General features: G+C 49.2%; 1 protein-coding gene across 2 annotated transcripts; it reads right to left on the bottom strand.

Moving 5' to 3' along the window:
* Positions 1 to 2,665: 2,665 nt before the first annotated feature.
* Necap2 (NECAP endocytosis associated 2) lies at positions 2,666 to 17,711 on the bottom strand. Of its 2 annotated transcripts, none has more exons than XM_004657608.2 (8): positions 17,580 to 17,711; positions 12,939 to 13,039; positions 10,478 to 10,582; positions 10,314 to 10,395; positions 9,466 to 9,574; positions 7,159 to 7,336; positions 3,885 to 3,969; positions 2,666 to 2,858 (listed from the first exon to the last, which is right to left on the bottom strand). In XM_004657608.2, exons 1-8 carry the CDS (start codon positions 17,669 to 17,671, stop codon positions 2,810 to 2,812), a joined length of 801 nt encoding a protein of 266 aa, XP_004657665.2. In that variant the 5' UTR covers positions 17,672 to 17,711; the 3' UTR covers positions 2,666 to 2,809. The 2 variants fall into 2 exon arrangements, with proteins under 2 accessions (XP_004657665.2, XP_045006390.1); XM_045150455.1 differs by having other exon boundaries at positions 7,246 to 7,336.
* Positions 17,712 to 21,308: the final 3,597 nt, after the last annotated feature.

Raw genomic sequence — 21,308 nt, 5'->3', positions numbered from 1 at the left:
GGGAGATTTGGGGTATCCACCTCTTATCACTCATTTCCTCACTAAACTTGGAACTCTTGGTCAGACTGGGATTACAGACATGCATGGCTTTTTCTGAGAAATTTATGTGAACTTCTTGCATGTTGGTCATATTCCCATTGGTTTACACTCTCTCCCAACTCCAAGTCTGACTTTTTACGTGGATGCTAAGGATTGAACTCACATCCTCATGTTTGCACAGCAAGTGCTCCTACCCACTGAGCAAACTCCCTAACCCCGGCAGTTTCCCTTTATACTAGAGAAATCTGCTTTCAGAATCCTGGGATCTGCACAAGATGCTAATTATTGTGCCCACTGGGACAGGCAAAGTGCAACTCAGACCAGGGTGAAAACTCTTGGGAAATGGGCCAATTAGTGAGGTGAGGAGTCACCCCCTCCTTCCTCCAAGTGGTCTACACTGGCTGCAAACCGCACAGCCTGCTAGCTGCTTCCTCTTACATGTATGTACTCATGCTGCTTGGTCCCCTCTGAACACTTCTGAGAAGCAGGCCTAGCTGCAGAGCAAGTTCTAGGACCATTTCCATTTTACAGAAGGGTACATTGAGGCTCAAAGAGGTTTAGTCACTGGCCCAAGGATGTGCAAGGCAATTTCAATAGCTTCCAACACAATGCTCTTTCTACCAGGGTGTCATTATGTTTTGGCTTCTTTGAGGCACAAATGAGAGCCATTTTAAATATTAAGAGAACGGGCACACCAGGGCCTCCTGGTACAAATGAACCCCAGACACATGCACCACTTTGTGTATCTGGTTTTACATGGTACTAGGGAATCAAACCCATGCCATCAGATTTTGCAAGCAACCCCCCACCCCCACCCCACAAGGTAATGTCTCACTGTAGTTCAGGCTGACCTGGAATTCACTATGTAGTCTTAGGGTGGCCTCAAATGCATGGAAATCCTCCTACCTCTGCCTCCCAGGTGCTGGGATTAAAGGCATGTGCCACCACACCGTGCTATAATTACTGCCTTTTGCCTCACAGAATAGAATCCTTAGACCTAAGAATTGTGGCCTTGCCAGGTGTGGTAGTACACTCAGCACTCAGGAGGCAGAGGTAGGAGGACTGCCATGAGTTCAAGGCCATCCTGAGACTACATAATGAATACCAGATAAGCCTGGGCTAGAGTGAGACACTACCTTGAAAAAAAAAGAATTGTGGCCTTGTTTACATGTAACCCTTCACACTTCACAGCATCTCAGGGGAGGCAAGAGGCATAGGGCCAGGAAGCTTTCCACCCCAGCAGTGACCAGTGAGCTTCCACCATACAATCAGCCTCCACACTAAGTGTCACTCTCACCCTGCACTGAGGCTGGGTCTCTTCAAGGCACACAGAGAGGATTATTGATCACATTACGACAAGAGTCAAATTTTCCACTCTGAGCCGGGCGTGGTGGCGCACGCCTTTAATCCCAGCACTCGGGAGGCAGAGGCAGGAGGATCGCCAAGAGTTCAAGGCCATCCTGAGACTACATAGTGAATTCCAGGTCAGCCTGAGCCAGAGTGAGACCCTACCTCAAAAAAAAAAAAAAAAAAAAAAAAAAATTTCCACTCTGTCCAATGTGACTCCCTGGCCCTGGACTAATCCCAATTCTCAGTTAGTAGAGGAAGATGGCTATAGGTCCATTGTGGCATGTGACAGGTGAGCAGCCACACTGCCAAAACGACGTTCATTTGACAGAATAAAAATATTTATTTCTTCATCTTAAAACTGGTCCCACAAAAAGGCCAACACTTATCTTCAGTTCATGGTCTCAACCCTTCAAAAAGAAACTTTTCAATTGGTAGGTAATGTTAGTAAAAGAACTTCAGAGGTACACTGAGAAAACCATTTCTTATAAACCAGTATTCCCAGCAGCCCACGACTTCCACCTCAGAGTGCCTTGTGTCAATCAGTCACCATCCCTGAAGGAGAAGAGAGGAAGAGGCTATCTGCAGACAAGGCACTTAGAAGCCACCAGAAAGGATCCAAGTTAGTGAGCTACGTTGTGAACCTTCAATCCCAGAGAACTGCCAGTGGACAAGCTGACCCAGCTCCACCAAGTTCTCCTTCCCGCCCAAACACTACTCATCTGCTCCCAGCACCTGCCCCAGGTAGGAAGACAGAGAAACCAGAGCATGGGCAGTGAGCTACCTCTTGTGCCCACTAGCAGTCACTAGCAGTGAGGAATGTGTCAAAGGCTCTCCACACACGCAGTGGATCCCTTTTTGCAAGAATGTATTAATGCAGAATAAGATTATTAGCAAAGCATAATATTAGCATTTTCAAAAAGCTGCTTAATCCTTCAAAGTCCCCTGGTGGTCCGTCCAAGCTGTGGACAAGAAATGACTCAGGAAATCAGGAATGATTCCTTCCTCTGAAGGCACCTCTCAGTGACTCCTGCAGACAGGAGTGCAGAAAGCCCTGTCCAATGGCGACCCTGACACTTGTACCTGAGGGACAGAGCTGAATCCAGGCCGCAAACTCAACCCATTCTGTTTTGGGGGTCTGCCGTGTTTAATATGGATCACTGCAATGGAGAAGGGTAGGACGGGTCCCTCACGCCAAGAGGACAGATGGGATAGGGATCCTGGAGTGTTTCTTCTCCTGTCTTCTGGCTGTACACTTGGCCCAGGAACAATGCGACAAGGTGCCAACTTCCTGGCTGTGATGACAGCCAGGTGGGGAAAGGCGAGTGACGCTCCAGGGACCAGCCAGGAAATGCTTCGCCTTCTTGAGGCCCAGAAGAGACGGCTCCTTCCTAGAAGTCATGTGAGGAAAAACTTGTGTGGTTCAGAACTGGACCCAGCCTGTGCCTGACTGAGTTTGGCTGGAAGGTGACCTGTGAGAGGAAGACACAGAAGGTGGCAGAGTTCAGCTATCTGAGAGCAGGTTAAGACGACGTCTCTCTGGGCAGTCGGTTCCTAAAGCGTCTAAAGCAGGGGGCAGTAGAGTTAGCACAAGGACACATCTGGCTATGTGTGTTTAGTTCATGTAAACTTTTCTTATAAAAGATCTTAGTCATATCATGCCTGTTTGTTTTAGTCAATGAGGCTGTCTGTTGCTGCTAAGCAGACCAAATACACGACCCCACAGTCTGGTCCTTCAGAGAACTGTGCTGACCCAGATCCTAGAGCTGGCCCACATACATACTAAGAATTTCCAGCCAGGCATGGTGGTGCATGCCTTTAATCCCAGCACTCGGTGGCAGAGGTAGGAGGATCGCCGTGAATTCAAGGCCACCCTGAGACTACAGAGTGAATTCCAGTCTGGGCTAGAGCAAAAAGGGAGGAGGGTACTTAATAGGTTGGTATTGTATATATGTAAGTAGAATGATTGAGATGGGGAGGGGATATGATGGAGAATGGAATTTCAAAGGGGAAAGCGGAGGGTGGGGGGAGGAGGGAGGGTATTACCATGGGATATTTTTTATAATCATGGAAAATGTTAATAAAAATTGAGAAAAAAAAATTCCACCCTAACCCTAAGAGAAGTCTTGAACTCAGGGAGATGCCTTGCTGCAAAGGTTCTGTGAAGATGGGCCTAGGACCTGAATCTTGATTCCTGGTCCAGTTCTAAGGTAGTCTAAGGGGACAGCAAGGAAAGGGGAGTTGTAGGAACAAGCCAAAGCACTAGGAGGCGGTTCAATGTAGTCAGGTCTGCTAAAGGTGGCCTCGGGCAATGGGGAGCAGTGAAAGCCTTCCCAGACATAGAGGGCAACATGCCATCCAAGGTATATGTTCTGGCCTATGGCTGGCCTGAAAATGTACAACCGGAGCTGGGGCCCTCAGACACCCTGGCAATGAATCCCAGGTCTTCAGGGAAAAGCCTGGGCCCCAGACCCACCACAGATCATGGCCATCCTCACCCTGTGGACTTAGTGAAGTCACCCCAGACGTCGGCGGTGGCAGCAGTGGCAGGCGTGGGCTGTGGCCAGGACACAGAGGTGCTTCCTATTGATGTTCACATGTCCAGTAGGAAGGGAGAAGAGAGCAGGTGACACAAGAGTCAGAGTTTTTTCGTGATTGTCTTGTGACCAAATTATGAGACCTGGTGGTAGGTCTCACGATTCCAGATGACCGAGAAAGACAAAAAAAAAAAAGTTTCAGGGCCACAAAGGGCTCTTGAGGGTCTCTTGGAAAAAGCAGGAGCCACACACAGGTGGAGAGAGGGGTGCCAGCGAGAATAAGTCACACATCACCTATCACCTTACATCTGAGGCTGTTTCAACCGTGTACACTAGAATCTATTTAAAATTACTACCTCTTGCCGGGTGTGGTGGCGCACGCCTTTAATCCCAGCACTCGGGAGGCAGAGGTAGGAGGATCGCCATGAGTTCGAGGCTACCCTGAGATGACAGAGTTAATTCCAGGTAAGCCTGGACTAGAGTGAGACCTTACCTCGAAAAACAAAAAAACAAAACAAACAAACAAAAATAAAGTTGCTACCTCTTGCTCTGGCTTCTTAAGTGGAGATGTCTCCGAGGACCCAAGATCCCCTTTTTGTAAAGCCTGTAGTCATGTGCACATTAATGTGCCAGACATGTCACATCCAGCCCCAAGCTGGTTAAGGGAGACCTACCAGAAATGGCCACACAGCAGCTGAGCCTTGTAGCTGCCCCTTCCCTGAAGAAAGCCTACTTCTGGGCCTTTTGGGCTCCCGCCCTGTGCTGCCAATTGCCACACTTCTCGGTTGCTCTACACTGGGAGACCTGAGAAACCAGGGGACTGATGGGACCATTTTACAGATCACCAAACTAACTCATCTTATCTCAAATAAACCTCACCATAGCTTCTAAGGGAGGTCAGATCAGGGCCAGCTGCATGGCTGCAAGTCACTTGACTTCCTTCTCTCTAAAATTAGGAAAATGCCAGGCATAGTGACATACACCATTAATCCCAGCACCTGGGAGGCAGAGGTAGGAGGATCACTGTGTCACTGGGAGTTTGAGGCCACCCTGAGACTACACAGTGAATTCCAGGTCAGCCTGGACTAGAATGAAACCCTACCTCGAAAAACAAAAAAACAAAACAAAAACAACCCTACTGGCCAGGCATGCTGGTTGCACGCCTTTACTCCCAGCACTCAAAAGGCAGAGGGAGGAGGATCACTGTGATGTTGAGGCTAGTCTAGGATTAGAGAGTGGGTTCCAGGTGGTCAGTCTGAGCTAGAGTGAGACCCTACCTAAAATAAAATATAAAATAAAATAAATAGGATAAAAAACATCTAAGCATGGTGGCACGTGTTTAATCCCAACACTGCCGAGGCAAAGGTAAGAGAATCATCACAAGTTTGAGGGCACCCTAAGACTCCAGAGTGAATTCCAGGTCAGCCTGGGCTAATGCAGATACTACCTTGAAAAACCAAAAGCAAAAAAACAACAAAAACAAAAAACACCCTGTGCTGTAAGCATCATCGTCATTGCTACCTAAAATGGAGGCACAGGAAGCAGACAGCTTCCTGAGCTCACAGCGAGCTAGAATCTGCACTAAGTCAGTGTGGTTGTGGAACAGAGCTCAGCAGATGGGGCTGCTAGTAGTTGACTGTGGCCTGTGAGCGTCCAACCGTAGGCCTTGGACATGAGGGCAGAAGCCTAGAGAGCAGGGACTCCATGTTGTATAGATGGTTCCCAACTTAATGATAGCTGGAGTCAGTTTCTCGACTTTATGGTGAGTTTATAAAAGTGCTAAATGGCAGCTGGGTGTGGTGAAGCACGCCTTTAATCCCAGCACTTGGGAGGCAGAGGTAGGAGGATAGCCTTGAGTTCAAGGCCACCCTGAGACTACATAGTGAATTCCAGGTCTACCTGAGCTAGAATGAGACCCTATCTCAAAAAACCAAACAAAACAAAAATGTTGAATGCCTTTTTAAAGCATTCATCAGAATGTATCTCTTCCCCTTAAGTCAAGGAGCATGTATTCTTCTGGTGCCCTCAGGGCCTGACACACATGGCACAGACAGATAGCAGGTGCTCCACACTACCTACTACAAATGCACCAACAAGCCAGGGAGGGCCCGAGGCTCACGCAGCAACGTCAGCAAGAATGCAGACTACTGGGGCTGGAGAAGATGGCTTAGCCGTTAAGGCACTCCCCGGTTCAATTCTTCAGGGCCCATGTAAGCCAGATGCACAAAGAGGCACATGCATCTGGAGTTCATTTGCAATGGCTGGAGGCCCTGGCACACCCATTCTCTCTCTCTAATAAATTAATTTAAAAATTTAAAGAATACAGATTACTGTTTCTATCCCAAGCAATACCAAAGCAAGTGGTCCTATCACCCCACTGTGAACGTAATGCTAAATGACTTCCTAGTCAGGCAGGGGACCCCTGAATGCAACTCCTGCCACTCTCACAACTGAGGCTTCCCTCACAGGGCTGAAGATGGAAGCCAACCACCAAGACAAAGGAGACAATGTTGGAGACTAAGAGCCAGAAAAGCTTCCTGTCCAGTGCTGCTCCTAAGAGGGACAGCAAAGGTGGCTGGTGATGGTCCTCAGCCTAGGAAAGGCAGAAGTTCCTCACGAGCTGCTCTCTGACCTTCAAAGGGCTCCTCAGTGCAGCACACAGAGCACAGCCCACTGAGCCTTGGCTTCCCAGGACCCTGCGGAGCCCAGACTAAGCCTCCAGGTGGCTACCCTGGCTCATAGTGGCACACCCCAGCTGCATCCATCTACAAAGAGCATGCTTCCCAAGTCCTAACCTTGGCCACCCTCTTCTCTCTGCCAGGAAGGCTGACAGTTCTGCCTTCATCACCTCCTTGCACCAGAAAGCCTCCCCCGTGGGATGACGCTGGCTGCAAGTGGTCTGGGCCCCATATACTCGGTCACTGTACCTACAGCCCATCTTTCCCACCACAAGTGAGCAGAGACCAGGTCTATATCACCCACTCACTTGTACCTGCTGAGGGCAAGGCACCCGCCTGCTGACAACTTCAAAGTCCCTGCCAACCAGGGCAGGCTGGGTTCGCCAGAGGAGAAGGAGAAGGACCAGAGGAACAGAGGACACACTCTATGGTGCCAGTGTCCAGTCTGGCACATGACACAGGTACAAATCAAGGAGTGTGAGGGAGGAAAAGCCACAAGCCTGCTACCGGGGACAGGGAGAGCCAGGTAGAGGTTCAGGGATTACCCCAGCACTGACCTGAACCAGGAGCAACTGCTGGCTGCACTAGGGAGCCCCCCATGGACAACTGCTCCCCGGGGGGTGGAATGAGAGTGGAGGGCTTACCCCCTGGAGGAGGGGGAAGCAGGCTGAGGCCTCCTGTGCTGGCAGGCCGGGCTCGGGGAGTCCCAGATGCTCCTTCCTTTTTCTTCATGTTCTGAACAGAAAAGAAGAATGCAAGTCAGTCATTCCATGGTGTCCCAGGAAACCCCGAGTCCCCTGCACCTATACAGCAGCATCATGAGCTACATCCACCAACCGCAATTTCAACCCCTCACCAGAGTGGTCAGCTTTAAAACTCAGCGCCTGATTTCATTCATTAGGATAATGCATATGAACCCTATAGTCACTCTCCAGTATGGCTGAGGCTCCAACTATATCCAAACACTTGGAGCGGCCAGAACATTCATACACTGCTGGGGCAGGTGTACGTCAGTAAAATCACTCTGACAAACTTTCAAGGAGTCTGTAAAGTACAACACTTTTTTCATAAAGTACAGCAGGAGCTCATGACCCTGCAATGACCCAATGGCAAGGCATGCACAGGTGTATCTAAAGATGTGAGCTCAGGTGCTGGGGAAATAGCTCAGCAGTTAAAGGCACTTGCTATCAAAGCCTGCCAGCCTGGTTTGATACCCCAATACCCAAGTAAAGCCATAGGTACAAAGTGGTACAAGCATCTGGAGTTCCTTTGCAGTGGCGAGAGGCCCTGGTGCACCCATACACTCTCTAGCTGCTCACATATAAGTGAGTGAACTCAGGCATTCATGGCAGCACTATATGGAGTTACCACAACTGGAGGTCACCCAAATGTCCACCCCTCAGTGAAACAAAGAGCAGGTGCATCCTCACAAAGGCATATGTCACAACAGAGAGGACAAACAGCCCTGGGCAACAACACATACAAGTGACGCTCGCAAGCATGATGGAGGGAAGGAGTCACGTAGGTGAGAGACTTGAGTCTCCAAGTCAATTCACGAAGAACCAACCCACAGTGTTTGAAGTCGGGTGGGGAGCTACAGGGAGGGGACCATGACAGGGGCTGCCAGTGCTGAGTCTCTTGCTCCCTGAACTGGGAACAATGCTCTTATGTTTTTAAGTTTGGTTTTTAAAATTCACTGACTCCTGCGTTGGTGATGTGGCACTTTTCTATAGACGACACTTCAGGACAACACGAAGCAGTGAGCATAAGCGTGAGCCAGGAACCAGCACAAGCAGAGACAAGACACCACTCCCTGGGGCCAGGGCGGCAAGCGTGCAAGGCTCAGCACCCTCAACCTGTGTCCAGCAGGCCAGTTATTTCTAGCCTGCAACCCTCTCTGTGCCTCAATAGCTTTGTCTTTCACAAAGGGTGAGAGTGTGTAGTTCATGAGAAAAGCCTAAAAACACTACCTGGCCCACAGACGACGCTCACTTAATGTTAGTTTCCTCCAACAAGAGGAAGATCACATTCCCACCAGTCCACTGGCTTGACCCTGCAATTTCTCTTAAGGGCCAGTTGGCCAGCTTCAAGGTCCCAAAGCATCACCAGCAGGAAGCAGAAAAGAGAGAGAGATGTTAAGTAAAGAACAGCATGATTTTAGAGTTACAAGCTTTTTCAGAGAACAAACCCACGTGGTCCTTGGTTTCTCAAATGATTGCTGCAACTCTACTGGCCCCTCCACCCCTGCTATCAGGCCTGGGCACCTGCTCCCATTCAACAAGGGCTAGCCACCAGGGGATGCTGGATGCAGAGCCACACAGGAAGACGACATGGGAGCCAGACCACCACCACCAGCAGAAGCTACACGTGACTCCTGCACCATATTGACACATTCTAACCCACAGTGCTTCCAAGCCTTCCTCCCCCAGGCATGAGGCCAAGATGCAGCTGAGGTGCATATATACTGGTCCTCCCAACCCACTCCAACAGTCAGGGCAGAAATACCAGCTATGGCAATGAGGAATCACTCTCTGACCCCTCCTGTCTGCCCACACGTCACTCCTTCCAGGAAGCCTTCCTTGGGTCCCCCAGTTACAGCCATGTGTCTTTTCTCCAGGAGCCCCAGCACCAGGGCATCCCCTGGTGTACAGCTTCTCCTGCTGTGTTTTAAGTTCACTCAAGAGAGCCCAGGGCAGAGGTCCAGGCACTCCCTGGCATGAAGTTAAAGCTACTTCATAAACTATGGCTGCACAGATGAAACTGAACTGTGAGGACTGGGGGGAGAGAGGACGGGTCTTCTGGGCTTGGTGGCCACAAGTGACATGTGACCGTGGCTCACACAGCCAAGTGAAGGCAGGACTCACTGCGATGTTGAGTTTGATGGTCTGGCCCTCCTTGAAGCCCAGGTCCAATTTGGGGCCTTCATCTGGGTTCTGGGCTTGTTTTGCAAACTCACACTGCTGTTTCACCCACCTGAGGAGGACCAGGAAGAAGGTAAGAAGGGAGAGGCAGCACTGTGTCAGGCACACAGAGGCCAGCTTCAGAGCAGGAATTCAGACCCCACCTCTGGTACTTAAGTAGCTGTAGCATACCAAATGGCTGGTGATTCTAAGTCCAAAGATGGTGGTGAGATTCGATGAGCTCACATATATATGGGGTTCTAACACATCTCCAGGAAGTGAGGCCCTGTCTGCTTCCCTCCAGCCCTGGCACGGTCTATACCTCTGCCTCCCACCTGGGCACTTGTGTGCCGAGACAAGATAGTGCCTAGAAATACAGGGCAAAAAAGTTTCCCCACAATCCACAATCCCAATCTGGCAGCCACTTGGGACACGGTGCCCAGACCAGTGGCTCACTGCTGCAGTCAGAGGCAGAGCCCTGTAGATGACAGAAAGAGCACTTTCATCCCTGCACTGCTGTGTGGCCAGGGAGTATGAGCGCCACGTAGAACACCATGAAGGAGCAAGCCCCCGAGGGCCACAGGAGCTTGACGAGGACTCTGGCTGCTCGGGGGCTGGTGAAGAAGCCCTGTGACACCAGGAAGGATGGGGGAGGTGATAGAAAAGCCAAAGCCCTGGGAAAGGGGGTCTCACAGGAAGACCCTGGCGCAACTAGCAGACAGACCTGGCACCTGAGCATCCTAACCTGGGAAATGATTCCCTCTAGGGAAAGAAGGAAGGAACATGGGCTCACATCTCCCAGAGGCACTCACTTGAAATGGTCCTGTAATGCCACGTTGAAGTCAAAAGCATCCCCTCGGTCCCCGAAGCCAATTCCAATAAAAGCTCGCCGCCCTGAGGGATGATGTCTGATCAAGCCCACTGTTCCAGAGACAGAGGACTCTGCCCAAGAGGCGTCCCACAGACCAACTCATACCATTTCCATCCTCAATGCGGACAACGAAGTACCTGCTGGAGTCAGTCACGCTCTCCACAGCTGAGCCAGGAAACTGGTCCACTGGTGCCTGGGCAAAGAGCTCCCCTGAAAGTACGATGGGGGTAAGTCTGGAGGCCCTCCCAACCTGGGGTTTCCTCACATGACTGAGCCCTTTCCTCTGCCAGGCACTTCTGGGAAGCCAGACAGAGGAGCAAACCTAACTCTGGAATCCAAATCAAACCCACTCTTGCTGAAGGGCAGATGTCAGCATGTGACAGAGGACAGCAAAGTCACAGGACTCTCACAGGCCATTTCCAGCCCACAGTATCAATTTTTACTTAATAACTAAATATTTCAAAATGAGACTACATGTAAAATAATTCCTTTCTGCCTGTCTCTCTCTCCTTTTATGGTTTTACTATGTAATCTCAGGCTGGCCTCGAACTCATAGCAATCCTTCTACCTCTGCCTCCCAAGTGCTGGGATTAAGATGTGCAACACCACACCTGGATCTCTCTCCTCCTAAAATTAAAAGCTCTACCAACACTGGCCCTCTATTCCCATAAGAAGTCTAGGCTGGGGCCAACCCCACTCTTTCCTCCATCAGCTTTAGGCGTTTGCATGACCTGCCGGAGCCTGAGGATGAGAAGCCTGGTGTGGTGTCACATCTCAGAAAGGCCCAACACCTGAGACAGGTCTCTGAGGGACTGTAAGCCTCGTGGAAAGCAGGTTATGAACCCACTGAAAGCTCCAAAGCAGGCAGACTCAACTCTGGGAGACTGGGAGAAGGGCAAATGTTTTTAAATGACACCTCTATGCACTGTCCCCTGATCAATTCCAGCTCCCCACAGCTACAGTGTAGCTCACAAGCTCTGAGTCTTGCTGACTAGCTCTGTACTCACAGAAGTTCTACTGCTCTGCTGGTGTTCTAAGAGAAGTGACAGGGCTACCAATGCTGATCTAAGTAGAAACGGGTGGCCCTAGATCCTGTACCTTCTTGTCAACTAAATCCACCCCTAGCTTGGTACCTTGGTGCCCAAACCCACCTGGAGGCCTTTAGCTTAGAGCAATGGTTCTCCATCAGGAATGATTATGACCCCCTTCCTGTTAGGGACATTCGGCAAGGCCTGTAGACACTCTTAGTGATAGTGAAAGCTGCTATGCTAACATTAGGCATAGGCCCAGGTGTTGCTGAATGTCTTCCACCCTGGGCCTAGCCAGGCATGGTGGGGCACACCTTTAATCCCAGCATTCGGGAGGCCGAGGGAGGAGGATCACAGTGAGTTCAAAGCCATACTGAGATTACATAGTGAATTCCAGGTCAGCCTGAGCTAGAGTGAGACCCTACCTCAAAAAACTAAAACTGAAAAATAAAATAAAATGAAAAAAAAAAACCCAGGCGCCAAGCGTAACATGCTGGTTGAGGAGTGAACCCTGAGGTAAGAGCATCCTGGGTTCTATAGGCAGGGCCCAGCCCTAAGCAGTTAAAAGTCAAAATTCCCATGTTTCTCAGGGCACGAGATGCATTACCACCTCTCTACCACACTACCTGGGAAGTCCCAGCAATTCTCTAGCCAAACTCCTCTGGCCTAGCCATGGGAGCTGTGTCTTCAACCCCAACACCCATCCTGTCAACCCTGTGTCCTAATGCTTTGGGTCACCTTGCAGCTCATAAAGTGACTGCATGAACAACATCTCCTCACTTCCTACTACCAAAAACCTGGAGAGGGAGGAACTGCTGTGATCCCCATTTCAACAAAAAGGAAGCCAGGGCTCCTGAGGTCACATGGCTAACCCAAGGCCCAACAAGGCAGAAGAAGCAGTTCTGGGAAACGTCAGCTAGTTCTGCACGTTTGCACTGTCTTCTGCTTGACAAACAGAGATTTCTACACACCGTCAAGATGCTGTTGTACTAACTCAGTAGGCACCGTGTTCAGTCCCCAATGGGGGTCTCAGCTGGGAGGTTCCACAGCTCCCCCAGAAACACCAGTGGCCCAGGACTTCCAGGAAGGTTTCTGCAGCTGACCTCAACACAGCCAGGCTGGGTTGAGCTGGCCCTCCTGCCACAGGAAGGGCTGACTGAGGCAGTTTCTACTGCCTCCAGTTATTGGGTATGGTAAGGTCCAGGAGTCACCCTGGAGTTGATAAACAGAACCAGAGTCTCTGGCCATCCTATGTTCAGGGCAAGCTCCAAGGCATCCTTGTTCCTACTGGGGTTGCACTTCAGGTCTCTTCTTGGCCTCCCATGCCAGATGTTTCTTAAGAACCCCCACAAGGAACAGATATGAGAAATATTCCCTTTTATACCTGGGGACACAGGATTCTAGAACTAAGAGTGAGGAATGGAGGCATTCACGTCTCCCATTCCCAGGACGTCCAGCAGGGGCTTGGCAGGCAGCCTCTCCCATCAAGGGGGTGTTGGGGGAGGCACCTCAGCCCATCCTACCCCCCATACCTTTACCTGAGGTCCTGTCCTCCAGCTTGATGTAAGCCACCTGTCCTTTTGCAGTGATCCGCAGCCGGCCACTCCAGGACGGCTGATCCAGCTGCCACTCTGAAGCCCTACGGGGACAAAACCCACTGAGCCTCCTGCTCTATGTCTGCAATGCTGGGTCCAAGAACAGGAAGGGCTGCTAAACTAGGGCTTGACAAATACCTTCTATAAAGGCAAGACAGTAAATTATCATGCAGACACATATCCTGTCACAAGTGCACAACTCTACTGATGCAATACATGGACATGCCGACACTTCAATAACACACACTGTTTATTTAGAGCAAGGTAGGGTCTCACTCTAGCCCAGGCAGGCCAGTCTCAGGGTGGCTTAGAACACAGGGATACTCATACCTCTGCCTCCCAAGTGCTGTAATTAAAGGCATGCTCCACCACACCCAGCTTATTACACGTATATTTGTCTTTATTTTTGTTATGTACATACTCAGTGTGTAAACAGCACGTTAGTGCCATCCTTACTTTCATCCTTGTCCCCCCATTAAACATATTTTTTAAGATAGTATTTTTTACTGGATATGGCTTTACTCCAGTAATACTATTCAGATGCTAAAATCTGAAACTCAAAATTTTCATACCACAAAATCTACAGTTTTTTAAACCTTACTTAAAAATTATTTAATGTCGGACCTGGTGGCACACAACATTAATCCTGGCAGTAAGGAGGCAGAGGCCACCCTGAGACTACATAGTGTATTCCAGGTCATCCTGGGCTAGAGTGAAACCCTACCTCACAAAACAAAAAATAAGGGCAGGAGAAATGGCTTAGCGGTTTAGGTGCTTACCTGAAAAGCCTAAGGGCTCAGGTTCAACTCCCCAGAACCCATGTAAGCCAGCTGCACATGATGACACATGCAGACAGGTGGCAAGCACACACAAGGTGATGCATGCATCTGAAGTTTGTTTGTAGTGGTTAAGGCCCTGGCATGCCAATTCTCTTTTTCTCCCCCATAAATAAAAAGTAATTTATATGTGTGGTCTTTGTGTGTACATATGACATGTCAGGGTCCTCTCTCTTACTGCTCACTGCAAATGAACACCAAATGCTTGCACTGGTTTTTGGTTGTATTTATTTATTTTTTGAGGTAGGGTCTTGCTATAGCCCAAGATGACCTGGTATTCATTCTGTAGTCCCCAGCTGGCATCGAACTCACAGCGATCCTCCTACCTCTGCTTCCCAAGTGCTAGGATTAAACATATGCTCCACCATGCCCAGCTTGGTTCTTATATTTTTTAATAGAAAGACTTAAGGATATCAGGGCTTGGGAGAATGTCCAGTGGTTAGAGACGCTTGCAAAAGTCTTGGGCCTGGGGTCAATTTTCCAGTATCCATTAAAACCAAACATAAAAAAGTGTAAAGCTGCGTGTGGTGACACACATCCATGAGACTACATAGGGAATTCCAGATCAGCCTGAGCTAGAAAAAACAAAAACAAATATATGTATATATATATATATATATATATATATATACACACACACACACACACACACACACCATCTATAAATAAATGACCCCAATATGAATATCCAGGCAGACCTTACCCCCTCCTGCCTTATCATAAGCAGGAGCTCTTCTTACTCTCTCCTCTTTCCTTCTCCTAATCTAACAGTTTCTCTAAACTTTAAAAAAATTAGGGGATGGAGAGATGGCTTAGCGGTTAAGTGCTTGCCTGTGAAGCCTAAGGACCCCGGTTCAAGGCTCGGTTCCCCAGGTCCCACGTTAGCCAGATGCACAAGGGGGCACACGCGTCTGGAGTTCGTTTGCAGAGGCTGGAAGCCCTGGCGCGCCCATTCTCTCTCTCTCCCTCTATCTGTCTTTCTCTCTGTGTCTGTCGCTCTCAAATAAAAAAAAAAAAAATTAAATAAAAGGCTGGAGAGATGGCTGAGCAGTTAAGCGCTTGCCTGTGAAGCCTAAGGACCCTGGTTTGAGGCTCGATTCCCCAGGACCCACGTTAGCCAGATGCACAAGGGGGCACACATGTCTGGAGTTTGTTTGCAGTGGCTGGAGGCCCTAGTACACCCATTCTCTCTCCATCTATCTATCTCTATCTCTATCTCTTTCTATCTCTATCTCTCTGCTTCTTTCTCTCTCTGTCTGTCGCTCTCAAATAAATAAAAATAACAACAAATTTTTTTTAATTAAATAAAAATGTAAGAGCTATTCTTAGCTTGTGGACATTCAAAACAGCAGGGAATCACAGCTTGCTGACCACCCATTCTAGACCACAGGCCTCTCAAGTGGGATTTCCTTCATTTCCTTTCTGTAGAGGAAGTAGCAAGATAACTATTGTTTTTTGCTTGAAACACTAGAAGGCTATGCTGGTCACAGTGACCAGTTAGCACCCCTGAGACCATCTTGGGGGAAAAGTACAGAGGTGATCAATCCTGGGTAGAAAAAAGAGAGTAAGAGAAAGTCCAGGCAGAGCCAGCTGGGCATGGTGGCACACGCCTTTAATCCCAGCACTCAGAAGGCAGAGGTAGGTGGACTGCCATAAGTTCAAGGCCACCCTGAGACTACATAGGGAATTCCAGGCCAGTCTACACTACAGTGAGACCCTACCTCAAAAAAAAAAAAAAAAAAAAAATCCCAGGCAGAAGGACACCCAAGAAACATCGACCCTCAGAAGCTGCCTCTCTGGGCTTTTAAAGCAGCATCTTTACATTTTAGTTCAAACAGCAGCTCAGCAAAACACCACAGAGCAAACACCATGGGTATTTCCAGGAGACTTTTCTGAAAATCACCAAGCAAATGGCAACTCTCCAGAACTTGGGGTGAAGGGTGCTGGAAGGCAACACACACGCACACAGGGTAGTGGGCTCTTTCTGTTTCAGTTCCTCTTCCTGGGACAGCAGGCCTGAGATCCAGGCTAAGCAGAGCCTAAGAAGTGCAAAGCTAGCAGGTTCCTCTGTGCCAAACCACAAGTAGCCAAACCCATCCTACTGAAGACCTAGGGGACCAGGGTAAATGACCATCTCTTTAAGTGGCTCACCTCTAGTTTGAGGACAGAATGCACAAGGTTGGCCGGTACTGCAAGAATGGTGGAGTATCTACATATCTGGTAACACAAGCTTCATTATTATTATTATTATTATTATTATTATTATTGGTTTTTCGAGGTAGGGTCTCACTACAGCCCTGGTTTACCTGGAATTCACTATGTAGTCTCAGAGTGGCATCGAACTCACAGTGATCCTCCTACCTCTGCCTCTTGAGTGCTGGGATTAAAGACGTGCACCACCACGTCCTGCTGACCTCCGTTGTATTGTTGATTGTTTTCACAGCGTTTTTAAATTATCACTGATGCAGGAAGCATTCAATAAAACACCTCTTTAGAAAATATGCTTTGAGGCATTAGAGATATGACCCAGTGGTTAAAGGTGCTTGCTTGCAAAAGCTTATCAGCCCAGGTGCAATTCTTCAGTCACCCAAGTGAAGCCACGTGGGTATTTGTCTATAACAGCGAGACCCTGACACACCCATACACATACTTACATACAAACACACACTAAAAAAAAAAAAAGAGTTGAGCATGGTGGTGCATGCCTTTAATCTCAACACTCAGTAGGCAGAAGTAGGAGGATCACCAGGAGTTCAAGGCCACCCTGAGACTACATAGTGAATTCCAGGTCAGCCAGGGATACAGTGAGACCCTACCTCGAAAAACTAATAATAGGGCCGGGCGTGGTGGCGCCATGCCTTTAATCCAAGCACTCGGGAGGCAGAGATAGGAGGATCGCCATGAGTTCGAGGCCACCTTGAGAATGCAGAGTGAATTCCAGGTCAGCCTGAGCTAGAGTGAGACCCTACCTCAAAAGAAAAAAAAAAAAAAAAAAGAAAAACCAATAATAACTATAAAGCTTCTGTTACCAGATATGTAGACATCCCACCATTCTTGCAGTACAGGCCAATCCTACAGCCCCAAAAGCTCTGGACACACACTGCCTTCAAGAGCCACCCTTTCCTAAGCATCAACAGCCCACCACCACCACCACCAGTCAGAGGCACAAGCCATACAGTTTATATCAACGATGACTTTGGCAAACTGTACAAAAGGTGTAAGGATGGCTCTCCAACTGCGGCCCTCCTCCCCTAGGGCAGTTGGTTTCCTGTGTTGCCTTCTGGAGAGACTGGAGACATTTACAAGCATTCAAGTTTATTCGCCTCAAGTGAAGATCGCCCAAGCCAACAGCTACAGGCTATGGTCAAGGATGAAATTCGTGCAGAGAGCGGGGATAGGCAAGGGACCCTGGGCTTCAGCCGTCCATCCCTAGATAGTTGTGGGCTCCTCCTCCCCTTGAGGCCTTGCGCTAGTGGTGGGTCCTCTCCCTCACTTTAGGGTCTATGATTCTCAAGTTTGGGGTACCCTCAGCACTCGGATTCCCCAAGCGCCAAGTTTTAACGCCTCCCCCGCCGCCAGGTGTCCCGTGGGTCCCGCTAAGACGACTGACACTGCGGGTCTCCTTAGGGCTGGACGAAGCCGCAGTAAGCATCCCCCTCGGTCCCTGACCAGACATGAGCGTCCCCGGCTCCCGCGGTGGACCGCTGCGCGGCGGGGGAGCGTGCCGTCAGGGCCAGGGGGAGGTCACCTGTAGCCACGGTTGGTGGCCCGCGGGGGGATGCGGTAGACGTGGACCTCCGGCTTGACACAGAGAACCGACTCGTACTCGCTCTCCTCCATCTCGTCGGCTAGGGCTCACCGGATTTCCGGCTTCTTCCCCAGCGCCCCCCCGCCCCCTCCACCACCGGAGCCGGAAGTGCGAGACTCTATGACCAGCCTGGCTAGAGCGGCACCGCCTGGCAGCGCGCCCCCTGCCGGAAGCTCCGGCGACGGACACCGGGCCGAGGGAACTGAAGTGCGGAATGCTTCGTGCAGTTACAGACTCCAGCGGGATTGAGGGTCTGGTTATGGGGCCAACCTCTTCGTCTCAACTCCTATTGGTGCGACCCGACTGGCTGAGGTGCAAAGCTATACCCTTTCTGCAACCTCTCCCTCCTCCAGCCCTGGCTCGAGCCCATCCTCTGCTGTATGACCCTCGATCTTATGGCCTGGGTTTGATTCCCCAGTACCCTGCGGATACTTCCCACGGGGCACCACATGGGAACACACGTATGCATATACCACACACCCCACACAGGTAGTGTACCAATTACCTGCTCACTGCTGAGGGTGCGGGGGACACCTGACCTGAAGCAGCTGATGGAAGGACAGGGTTGATTTTGGCCTTATAAATTTGAGGGAAAGCTTCATCATGGTGGGGAAGGCATGGCAGGAGCAGACAGCTGGTGTCACATCTTCTCATCAGCAGAGAGGAAGTAAACACAGTGATAAGTACAGCAAGAGGACCTGGGCTATAACACCCCAGGGTCTGCCCATAGTGACACACCTCCTCCAGCATGGCTCCACCTCCCAAAGGCTCCACCAGCTGCGGGTTAAGTCTGAGATTTTATCATAAACATGGGGGGATATTTTGCATTCAAACCCCCACAAGTAGTTTTACCAATCAGCTGACTGGGATCCTTGTGTTCTGCCCAGGGAGAAGTCACAGTACACAAGGGGAAGACCTTGGAGTGCTATGGCTTCCTCATCTGAGTATCTCATCAAATATTTGAATGTATTTGTCAATCTGATGGGCCAGAAACATTAGCTCTTAGCCAGTGGTACACTTCTTTGATCCCAGCACTCATGTGGCAAAGGTAGGAGGATCACCATGAGTTTGAGGACACCCTGAGACTACAGAGTGAATTCCAGGTTAGTCTGGGCTACAGCAAAACCCTACCTTGAACCCCTCACCCCCCCCCAAAATAAAACATTAGGTCTTTATTTGGCATTTTTTTTTGTTGTTGTTGGGTTTTTGTTTTGTTTTGTTTGCGTGAGGTAGGGTCTCACTCTAGCCCAGGCTGACCTGGAACTCACTCTGCAACACCAGGCTGGCCTCAAACCCTCAGCAATCCTCCAACCTTAGCCTCTTAAATCCTGGGATTAAAGGCGTGCACCACCATGCCAGGCTTTGTTTTGTTTTTGAGATAAGGTCTCATGTTACCCAAGCTGGCTTCAAACTCACTATGTAACCCAGGCTAACCTTGAACTCCTGATATTTCTGCCTCAACCTCCCAAGTACTGGGATTACTGGTTATGCCATCTTGCCTGACTTCAGTTATATATATATATTTTTTTCTACTAAGGCAAGATAGAAAGACAGGGAAAATCATAGGGACAAAGGGAAGGGAAAGGAGTCCCTCGCTCTGGTCTGATTGAAGCCTCTCCCCAGCTGAGAAGCAAAAACATCACAGCATAATTGACACTTGCTTAAGGCCTTTTCCCCTCCCAGCTGCAAACCTGTCATTCTCTAGGAATCTCAGCAGAAACCTCACTTATAGTAAAAGCGCATACTGTAACCCCCTTGTGCAACCCTCGTGGCTCTTGATAGCCTTATCAGATTATAATACCATCCTAGACATCTCCAGAGCTACCCTGTAATGTTACTTAGCAAAAAGGGAGAAGGAAAAAAAAAGGTTTCTGAGCAGCGCACTGAAATGTATCTTGAGAACCACTAAAATGATACATATGCCTAATGCAAAGGCATTAACTACAACTGTCTGCAGAGAAACCCACACCCATGCCTCGGGGTGTGTCTTACTTTCCTTATGAATATTTCTCTTTCTTTTAACTCCCATGCTTAAAATCTTTATTAACAGAGCTGGAGAGTTGGCTTAGCGGTTAAGGCATTTGCCTGCAAAGCCAAAGGATCCCTATTGGACTCTCCAAGATCTACATAAGCCAGATGCACAAGGGGTGCACGCATCTGTAGTTCGTTTGCAGTGGCTGGAGGCCCTGGCACACCCATCATTCTCTCCCCTTTTCCCTCTCTGTCTCTGTCTCTGTCTCTCTCTCTCTCTCTGCCTTTCTCTCTCTCAAATAAATAAATTATATATTTTAAAAAGTCTTCATTAACATATCTTGAGGCTTTACCCTCCCCAGCCTTCTCATGGGCAGGAGATCTCTACTTTTTCCTATTTCCTTCTCTTAATCTAATAAAGTCTCTCTCAAAAAAAAAAAAAAAAGTGAAATGCGGCTGGGTGGCAGCTCAATGGGTAAGAACACTTGCTATGCAAGCATGAGGACATGCGCTCAACCCTCAGCAACCTACAGAAAATCAGGTATGGGGCTGGAGGGACAGCTTAGCGGTTAAGGCATTTGCCTGCAAAGCCAAAGAACCCAGGTTCGATTCCCCAGGACCCACGTTAGGCAAATGCACGAGGGTGCACACATCTGGAGTTCGTTTGCAGTGGCTGGAGGCCCTGGCTTGCGCTCTCTCTCTCTCTCCCTGTTTCTCTGTCACCCTCAAATAAATAAATAAATAAATTTTTAAAATGTTTTTAAAAATCAGTTGTGACCACATATGCCTGTAACCTCAGGGATGAGAGGGGGTGGGAATGGGAGGAATTTCTGGAGCTCCTTGGTCAGCCAGTTCGACGGCATAACTTCCAGTTTCAGTGACAGACTCCTTCCCAAGGACATAAAGCAAGAGCGATAAAGGTTTGGTGGCTTGATTCAGGTGTCCCCCATAAACTTAAGTGTTCTGAATGCTAGGTTCCCAGCTGATGGATATTTGGGAATTAATGCCTCCTGGAGGGAGTGTATTGTTGGGGGGCGGGTTTATGAGTATTATAGCCAGTTTCTCCATGCCAATGTTTGGTACACTCTCCTGTTGCTATTTTCCAGTTTATGTTGGCCAGGGGGTAATGTCCACCCTCTGCTCATGCCATCATTTTCCCCTGCCATTGTGGCGCTTCCCCTCAAGCCTGTAAGCCAAAATAAACCTCTTTTTCCCACAACCTGCTCTTGGTTGGGTGATTTCTACCAGCAATGTGAACCTGAGTGTAACAAAAGTGGACACCCAGATGTCCTCCTCTGGACTCTGCACACCGGGTGCACATGGGGCACATGCATCTACACACACCCATGCACACACTATAAATACCATGAACACACACATAAACACACCCAAAGCAGAAATAAGGGCTTGGTGATGTTGCTTAGTTGGAAGAGTGCTTGACTCGTGGGCATGAAACCCTGAATTCAGTTCCCAGCACTGCATAAATCAGACCTGTAATCTCACTACTCAGGAGGTAGAGACAGGTGAAGGGTTAATAGCCTTCCCTGAAAACTAAAGGGAACTAAAGAGTTAATAACTATCCCTAAAGCTCATGGGCAACAAAGAAACAACAGAGGTATTCAGCCTCATTAAGTTTGACACCTTCTCTGATTGATGTACTCCCCTTAGCCTAGATGGCCCTAAAGGACCAGGGACAAT

Source organism: Jaculus jaculus, chromosome 5, assembly GCF_020740685.1.
Source record: "Jaculus jaculus isolate mJacJac1 chromosome 5, mJacJac1.mat.Y.cur, whole genome shotgun sequence".
Lineage (NCBI taxonomy): Eukaryota > Metazoa > Chordata > Mammalia > Rodentia > Dipodidae > Jaculus > Jaculus jaculus.
Note: the sequence above shows the minus strand (reverse complement) of the source record. Positions and strands in the feature narration are given on the sequence as shown.